The 9,025-nt window shown below is 43.0% G+C and overlaps 1 protein-coding gene across 1 annotated transcript; it reads left to right on the top strand.

Annotated features, from left to right (window-relative positions):
* The first annotated feature begins 6,529 nt into the window (after positions 1-6,529).
* On the top strand, positions 6,530-8,429 carry hoxb13a (homeobox B13a). Its single transcript, XM_006638319.3, has 2 exons — positions 6,530-7,238; positions 7,718-8,429. The coding sequence occupies exons 1-2, from the start codon at positions 6,563-6,565 to the stop codon at positions 7,963-7,965; spliced, it is 924 nt and encodes a 307-aa protein (XP_006638382.1). The 5' UTR covers positions 6,530-6,562; the 3' UTR covers positions 7,966-8,429.
* Positions 8,430-9,025: the final 596 nt, after the last annotated feature.

Below are 9,025 nucleotides of genomic sequence, written 5' to 3'. Positions count from 1 at the left end.
GCGTTAATTAAGAAATACGTTTTTAGCCATGCCGAATTTGTTATAGAGGTCTTTTTGCTCCCAAATAAAAGTTGCAAAATCAAAATTACTGGGGTCGGGTGCGTGTTAATTCTTCTGTAACGGGAGTTTATAGTCCTGACCCGCTCACACACCGGTCTAGACACTGTGGGCCGGCGAAGCTCCTCTGGGTTCGAAAACTCCTTTAGCGAGCGTTCAGACGGGCGCACATACGGCGTTGTGAGGTTCCGAGGAGAAAACGGATGAGACGGTCATGACCAAGGCGATAATCGAGGGGGAATCGTATCTTTTGAAGAACGATTGAATTGTTTTTTTTTTACCTCGCTTCTTTTGGCGTGTTCTAAATAGCGCCGCTTGATTTCGATTTGTCGAGTACAGTTACCGTTCTTCGGTCTCGAATCGTGTGAGCCCGGAAGGAAAAAGAAAGTTTGAAATGAAAAAACGTTTTCACAATTTTAAGTCAAAAGCCGCTACACACATTTATTTGGAAATCAAATCTTTCGATCTGATGTCCAGTTTCCCGGGAGAGGCGTAGCTGTGCGCTATATATAGTGGACAGGATGACCTGTAGTGTCACAGACTGCAGCCAAGCCTGGTGTCCCAGGTGCGGGGAAGAGCGATTTGTCTCCATTTATAAAGGAGGCTCCTACTGTTAGTCTATTTAAGTTCGATTGAAATCGCATCTCAGCTTCTTTGCCAGTTAGGCACAGCGAATGGCTTTCATATAGGATAGAGGAGGATGGCGTGGTTCGGATTTTCTCTGAGAGTATTCCCAATCCATCACTACGGATCGCTTGTTTCTGGATGTTTTGACTTGAGGTTTTTATGTTAATTGGCCGATTGATTGGGTCGCAGTGAAACGGTATTCTGACTGCGGCTTCTTGTCCTTCTCCCTGGTTTTGTCCTAGAAAGTGTGAAGTTTCATCTTTTTAACACGAGTTATATGCGGGAGCTTACACGTTCACGCTTCCAACAATAGAAAATGTCAGCCCATTTGCGCATACATTTTAAAATATTCGAAATCGAACTATTATTATAATTATTATATTATTATTATTAATAATAATAATAATATTAATAATAACATCAGACGCAGGCCCGTATGCGCCTGAAATCCTAACACGGGTAGTTTTGAATTATGCATAGCTCGTCATTTTAAAATTGTTAATATGTGCCTAAATTGTTATTCACATGCACTCAAATTCGTTTCTTTTTTTTTTGCTCACAACACGCTCCAGCAACACTTATTACTTACAGCAGCAGCAGTTAAGCCCCCAGTAATTGTCGATATAATAACAGATGATCGCTGAGCAGATGCGATTGGAAATCACTGAAAGGCATGAGTTTCTGTTAAATTCTTATGAGGCCTGTTTCCCTGTACGACGTAACTCAGACTAATAGCATGACGTAGTAGATGAGAAGATTATTACTATTATTATTGTTGTTGTTGTTGTTGTTGTTGTTATTATACCTCCTTAACTAACGTCCTTCTGTGCGTCTTTAGTTTGCACATTACCCTGTTGTGCTCTCTGTTTCCATAAATTGTCTATACAAAGTTGAACAAAAGTGTTTATTTTGGGGACGAAGGGCGCTTCAGTTGGCCTTTATAAGGACTATATGCATGAAATGAAGTGTACTAATGTTATGAAGTTAGTTTCAAAACAAAATGTTTAAAATAAAGTTTACGGGTGATAACAACAGCAGCAATAATGTCGATTTTACAATATCGCCATTGTTGTATCGGTAGAACTCTCAGGTCTAAGATGACGGCATAAAGAGGTGGAATGTTGGTAGTTTTATTCCATTTGAGTTTTTTTTGTCTGTTTGCAACAGAAACAGGGAGGTTAAGAGTTCCACATTTTATTGGTAGGGTTTTTAGTTCACTAGGGTGGAGAACGGAAAACGACTTTGACTTTTTAACTTCTAGTTAACTTCTAGACAACGTTTTAGTTGTCGACTCTCGTTCTCTCCTCCAAGCAGTCGCTTCTGAGGTTTGGGACCGTGTCACAGTGTCTCACGCCCTTCTGCCCAGTGCCTCAGAAACACTAAGACGTGTAAGGGCTTAAACTATATACATTTCATTTCTTTTACACGCGGCTCAGTCACGAACAACCTGTCGAACATTTGCTGCCGTTAGTTTTGGTATTTTTGAAAGTTCGATTATATCCAAAATGTAATGACATATTCTGAATCATAGAGGTTCGAAATACCACAAATTGTTTATCTCCATTTCACAAAATCACTGTACTTTTTTATTCATAAAAACCAGCCAGCGATAACTGTGTACGCCAGGAATAAAATGCAGGTTGGATTATACGTTTTGAAAACAAAGATCCTCTATGTTGCTTGTGTCACTTCATCAAGCAATCCGACAAGTAGAAGGAAAAAAAAAACAGAGTTGGACCTATTCAGCTTTCTTCAAGTGTGAAGCGGAGAACCCGTCTGGGTTCGATCAGGACAAACATGAGGGCGAGTTTTTATTAGACTCCGCGCTTACGAGCTCTACGCGTTTGAAACCGTTCCTATCCGAACACAGAAAAAATAAAGGACGACCCGAATAATTGTTTGCGAACAGTGACTCGGTATTTGTGCTCCAATCAGAAATTTTTCCAGTATATTACAACGCGCCTCTCGAGTGCGGAAACGTTTTTTTTCCTAGAAAAAAAATAGCAAAGAGGTTGGAATATATCCAGGAATATTCGAAAACACACTCCTGGGACTGCTGAGCTACGTAGCGTGCGTATTATCCACAAGCTCTCTTTCCTACGTTTACGTCCAATACATTTAATTAAAATTATTGACGTGTTACAGGATTGAAATACCGAGTCTCACACGCGATACGTTTGTGCTTTTCTCGGTAGAATTCGAGCGAGAAAATTGTCATTACGTCTCTCGAGTAACAAGCCCTTCCTTGTGGTCCTAACTGTCGTACGACACCAAGAACCTGGAATTTTGGAAACTCGCTTGTGTGAGGTACTGGTGTAATCCAGTAGCACTGGGTTTTAAATAAGGTGTTCAGCGTGTCAGTGTCGGACCCTCTCATATCGGTGATCGGTTTCACCCAGATACGTCTGGATTACCGCTTATCTGGCATTATTTTTCCAGCCAAGGAGTACAGTGACACCACGATTCATTAGTATAACAACAACATAAAAAAGCTACATACCTGACCCGGCTTCTTGGCAAGAGAAGCTTTTGTATAATTCTTGGCGCATTTTGCGAGGGTATTTTACTTTCTCGTGGCCCGACAGGCGTGAAGTGCACAGAGCCCTTTGTTCGGTGAAGTCATTATACGAGCAACAAGTAGGCAGGAAGTTTGACAGTAAGGATATGCAGGCATTTCCTGGGTACAGTAGTTATGTGCAAGGCTGGCCCTCCGCGGTCACCCCCGTGCCACCCGGGGCACGGCGCAGAGCCTTTAAAAAAATGTAGGACGCTGCTGAGCTCCTGTCGTTTGAAATACAAAGCAGACAAGCAAACGAAACATTGGTGAATTCTCTTTTTAATCGGTGTCATTCTATTGCCTTCTGTTCGAACTAAATCCCTTGTCTTAAAAGCATCCCAGCGGGCGCGTCAGTGATGTGTGCTGTACATGGGCTTTTCCCAATAGTCTAAATATAGGGCAGATATTATTTTACATTGTTTTTTTTTATAAATAATTTTCCGGCCACTCCTCTTGTCGGTCTCTCCGCCTTCCCTCTCACCAGGACACGGACTTATCTCCCATCTACTGTATATGCTGTAGGTCATTAAACATATTTGATAAAGGCGTTTGGGGTCATGATTTCGTTGGGGCCGGGGCGGGCTGGCTGTCGGGGTTGGAAGATCGGAGTCTCAGCCTTGAACTTGAGCGTGTCTGGTCCGCGGCGCTGCTCCTTCAGGGCGGCTAGACTCTTAACTTTCAACTTGGCCTTGACCTTGAGGGCTTGTCTGACCCGTATGTAAAGAAGCTCGCCGAGGGTGTGTGTGCGTGTGGGTGGGTGTTTGGGGGGGCGGCCATGTCTCCGCGTCGTGTCGGAAACACAGAGGCCAGACGCGAGAGAGGGGGGTTTGTTTTCAGGTTTCGGGCCGACAATTCTGAAATGAATATTTCCCCCTTCAAAAAAGTACCTTGATTCTCGGAGAGGGAGAAATATTCTTCTTGCACAAAAACAACAACAGAGACATTCAGTTCCATTTTAACCAACGGACATCCCTGCTGTCTCAAACGAAACTCTTTGAAATTTGAACATATTCTCTCACTCTCAACTCGCTCCTCTCGAAAGAGCCAAATACTGTTCACGTCCCTTCCAATTCTCATTAATGGTTCAGGTGGTTACTATCCTGTGTGTTTTTAAGTTTATGTGGAACCTAACCTCGCATTTACGTTGTTTTTATTAGGCAATTTCCCTCTTATTTGTTAATCAGTGGATCAATGGATTGCGCGGATATTGAGAACCGAATCATAACAAACGAGAGGAATCGTAATTCGTGGCGTTTTGTGTTTAAATATGTAACTCAAATTATTCTGTATTGGTTCTATGATTTAGGTCTGCGTATAAATAATATAGCAGTGGTCACAGTAAGCACATTCTGTCAAATGCCGGTAGTTTGTTCTAACCTGCGCGATTGTAACCACTACCTCGGTGTGGGCTCGTCTCACCTTTTCTTTAAGGAAAAAAGAGACAGGTTTTAGGGGTGAGGCTCTACTCGGACAACCGCTGGGACCAACAACTTTAAAATTGAATATCAATTATATATATTTACGTGCCTTCCTCAATGCGTCTTCTTGACACATAGATACGGTGCCGTCTTTCCTGTATTTGAGAACATAAAAAAGGTACTTAGTAGTTAATTAATCGAGGGATCTCAGCCGGTTGTTTTTTTATTTAAATTAGCAGTCCCCACGGCTTCACTTATTTTTTTTCGGAAGATTAATTTTCAGAATATAGGTTCGCGCTTCATTAGAATTCTAAGACATCCGATGCCATTTTATTCAGCAGTACTAATTTTAATGCCAAGCCGTATCCTAGATTTAAAGCGATTTCCTCGTCTTTAGTACTACGTTTCAAATGAATTCCCAGTTTAGGAATATTGTTATTTTGCCACATTCTGACTGAAACATACAGAGAAAAAGAACCCATCAGTTAACGAATGTTAGCTCGAAAAAAAAGCGAAGCAGACTTGAAATGTTTTTGGCCTTCGGGCAAGAGGTCTTCAGACTACAACTGGTCGAAACGTTACGTTTCTTAAAAGTCGTCTAGGAAAGGAAAAATAATTCCTCTGGAGGTTTTCATATGGCCTTTTTTGTAGTAACGATTCGTGCCATTTCGTTGGGCATATAACAATATTTCTATTGTTATCCACGAGAGCTTGAAAATAAAACCGCGAAATTAATGGATATGTATTGCTTTAACATCTGACGACTGTGAGCGGTATGCAAATTACTTGCACTGTAGGAGTTTATTCCGGCAATTCTGTGCAAAAAGTCGGAAAGGCTTTTGCGCGCCCTCATTTAAAAAAAAAAAATAGTTCAGGCATCCTTTGGAATACATGCTTTAATTGTCTGATTTAATTATTTGAATACTGCTGTCTTTGCTGTGGAAAAGAAATGGTTTGATAGAAAATAAGCTCTCCTTTACCTCAATTTGCAGGGTTTTCCTCACAACATGCACGTGGTTCGAATCCACCACAAAAAAAAAAATAAGCGAGACACCGGACAGCAATGTCTGTTTTTGAGTGTTAGCTGGCATGTCACGGTCCAGACGATTATTTTAATGAATAAGTATGAATTTATATTTAGTATTATTTCATACGTGTGTATGTGCTGCACGCAATACTCATTGGGAACATTTACAGCGTTTTTAATTAACACCGCAATATCAATTCTCCTTTTCCATTAGCATTTTAATGATTTTTTTTTGTAGAACGAGGCGGTGCCGTGGGAACTCTGTTAAGCGCAGAAACGTTACAGTTTATTTCCTCTCCAGACCGTGACGGAAAAACAACATACAATAAATATGGGAACAGATGTTTAAATAGGCTAAATCTGTAAAAGTAACCCTACAGACGAGAAATAAAATTGAAAGAGAAAAAAAACGATGCTAAGGTACTATTCGACTTCACATATGCCACATGCTTTATTTTTGGGTAATAAATGCAATTTTAGAGTTATTTTGCTTTCAACCGCATTTGCCTGTTTTAAATCAGGCCTTAATTTTTTTCATTTCGTTTTTTATATACATATCATTAACTTCAATAACTTTGTTTTTTGGATCATATGCAAATAACATGCAATTTGGTTTCACATAAAAGAATTCAGATGTATAAAGGCATTTTTATACAAGCCTCACGCAGCTTCTGCAAAGCAATAAAGTTCCATTTTCTGACCGATTCCTGCGGCCTGCTGTTTTGCATATCACGTGGCCGCCGGCCGCCCAATGGAGCCCTGCTATTCCGAACCCCGCTCCGTTGCGTCAACTCATCTCCTTGGATGTAACAGAGAGTCACGTTCCGGACCCCCGTCTTTTAAAACAGAATCCTTAGCCCGAATGGTGATCGTGATATGACCACCTCCCTGGTCCTTAATCCGCGCTGGGTGGACACGGTAATGTTTGTGTACGAAAATAACTTGGATGAGCTCAACAAGAACATGGAAGGCTTGGTGGGCGCAGGCAATTTCGCGGCCAACCAGTGCAGGAATCTGATGGCTCACTCCGCTCTCGGAGGTCACCCGTCCACCCTTGTGCACGGCTCCGGCTACTCCGCAGTGGACGTGAGCGGCTCGGGTTCCGGCGAGCCCGGCAAGCAGTGCGCTCCGTGCCCGGCCGTGCCCCAGGGTACTTCCACGGCGCCCCCTCTGCCCTACGGGTATTTCGGCAATGGCTACTACTCCTGCCGAATGGGGAGAGGCTCGCTCAAGTCCTGCACCCAGCCCGGCGCCCTCTCCAGCTACTCCGCGGAGAAGTACATGGACACGCCAGTGCCCTCGGAGGAGTACCCCAGCCGGGCGAAGGAGTTCGCTTTTTACCACGGCTATGCCAGCCCCTACCAGCCCATGGCGAGCTACCTGGACGTTTCTGTGGTGCAGACGATCAGCGGGCCGGGGGAGACCCGTCACGAGACCCTGCTGCCCGTGGACAGCTATCAGCCGTGGGCTCTGCCGAACGGCTGGGGAAGCCAGGTGTACTGCCCCAAGGACCAGAGCCAAGCGGGGCACTTGTGGAAATCCGCGCTCGCAGGTAAGAGGGCGCCCCGGCACAGGCTGCGCGCACACGGGAGAGCCGTGCTCTCAAAACGAGTGGTGCAACACCGGTTTAATAAACCGTGCATTTATTTCTTTTTTCGGGGGTGCAAATTATTAGTGACGTGTAGGTGCATGCGTTATTGATGACACGTGAAGGTTTTTTTTTTTGATTGCTTGTTGAGTAATTTTAAGTTGGATTTTTTCCCCTGCGCTGTTGAATTGGCACCGACCCGAAAGACAACAATCGCTTCATAATCAAAGACGAGACTGATTTTTTTGTGTTGTTGCAATTTTCTGTTCTCTCACTGGCGCGTTCGCGTGGTTAGCGTTTTATAGGAAAGCTTGTTTCAGGACCCTGCAGTGAAACAGATTTCCAGTGAGGTGTCGTTACCGGGTCTAAGTCGGGTTGGCAGAGCGAGAAAGGCCGCGGTTGTCTCCCGGTAGTCAATGTTTTTTCCCTCTTTCATTCTGCAGACGTGGTGGCTCACCAGCAGGACGGCAGCTCCTTCCGCCGGGGCCGAAAGAAGAGGATACCCTACACCAAGGTGCAGCTCAAGGAGCTGGAAAAGGAATACGCCGCCAACAAATTCATCACCAAAGACAAGAGGAGGAAGATTTCTGCGGCAACCAACCTGTCGGAAAGGCAGATAACCATCTGGTTTCAAAACAGGAGGGTCAAAGAGAAGAAATTCGTGGCGAAAGTCAAATCCAGCACCCCTTAATTACCAATCTCGCGCTTCAGGTTTGCGCCTGGGACTTTGGACTTTAATTGCTCTTGATTTAAAAAAAAAATAATAATGATAATAATCCTCGCGCGAGACAGAGAGGGAGAAGATGTGATTCGACAGAGAACTCAGTTTACTGTTTTTTTTTATTGCCAGTTGAAATGGTTTAAGCGAAGGTGCCTCTGTTACAACGATCTGAGGATTTCTGTATGGTGAATCACACGGACTTAACAGAGCTAAAAGGACTGTAAATACAAACATTTAACCATGCCTGCTATAAAATACTACTCGTACTTTCTTATGTATTATGCCTGTCTAGCGGATTAGTTGTGCCTGTATTATTGCTGTAGTGTAACCGACCCTATTATGCACCGAGTCCTATTCCCAGATATACTGTTTAGCACTTGTAAAACAATATGCGAAATTAAAATGCTAATAAAAGGCCTATGTCCGCGAGTTTAATAAAATACCCTTTTTTTAAAAAAAATATTATTGTCACGTTGAATGTGTGGTCATTTAGAAGGAGCTTTTTGATGAACCTGAACGGGTTACTCTTCGAAACCCAACCGGCTGGATCGTTAAAGGGAATAACGACATACCATTAGGCTTGTCGAGGTTTATATTTAGGAATTACTTCTAAAACAACGCCTTACCATCGTGTCGTGAGTTTTGTATGATGGGTGCGTTTTGAGAGATTACAGTTTGAGATGTGAAATTAAGTGGTATTTTTTTTTAATTCTTAACGTACTTTTAAATATTGTCTTACATAGGCCTACATCCATGCGGTTGCAGATGAGATATACTCTTATATGTGGTGCATATATTACATATTTTTATACATGCTCGCTTGTTCCTGATAAAACAGTGATAACGGGGTCATTGGTGCAGAACCACCTTCTCGAGGTGAAAAGACAGAATTCGATTGTTGTCGTTACTTTGTCCGATTTGGCGTATTTGCAGGGGAACGCGTTACGTGTCCTGACTGATTTTAAGACTTGCAGATGAAACCGCATTCCAGACGAAAAAGCGATTTTAGCATAACTCAAAGATCGACTCT

Source organism: Lepisosteus oculatus, chromosome 28 (genome assembly GCF_040954835.1).
Source record: "Lepisosteus oculatus isolate fLepOcu1 chromosome 28, fLepOcu1.hap2, whole genome shotgun sequence".
In the NCBI taxonomy this organism is placed as follows: Eukaryota; Metazoa; Chordata; class Actinopteri; order Semionotiformes; family Lepisosteidae; genus Lepisosteus; species Lepisosteus oculatus.
Note: the sequence above shows the minus strand (reverse complement) of the source record. Positions and strands in the feature narration are given on the sequence as shown.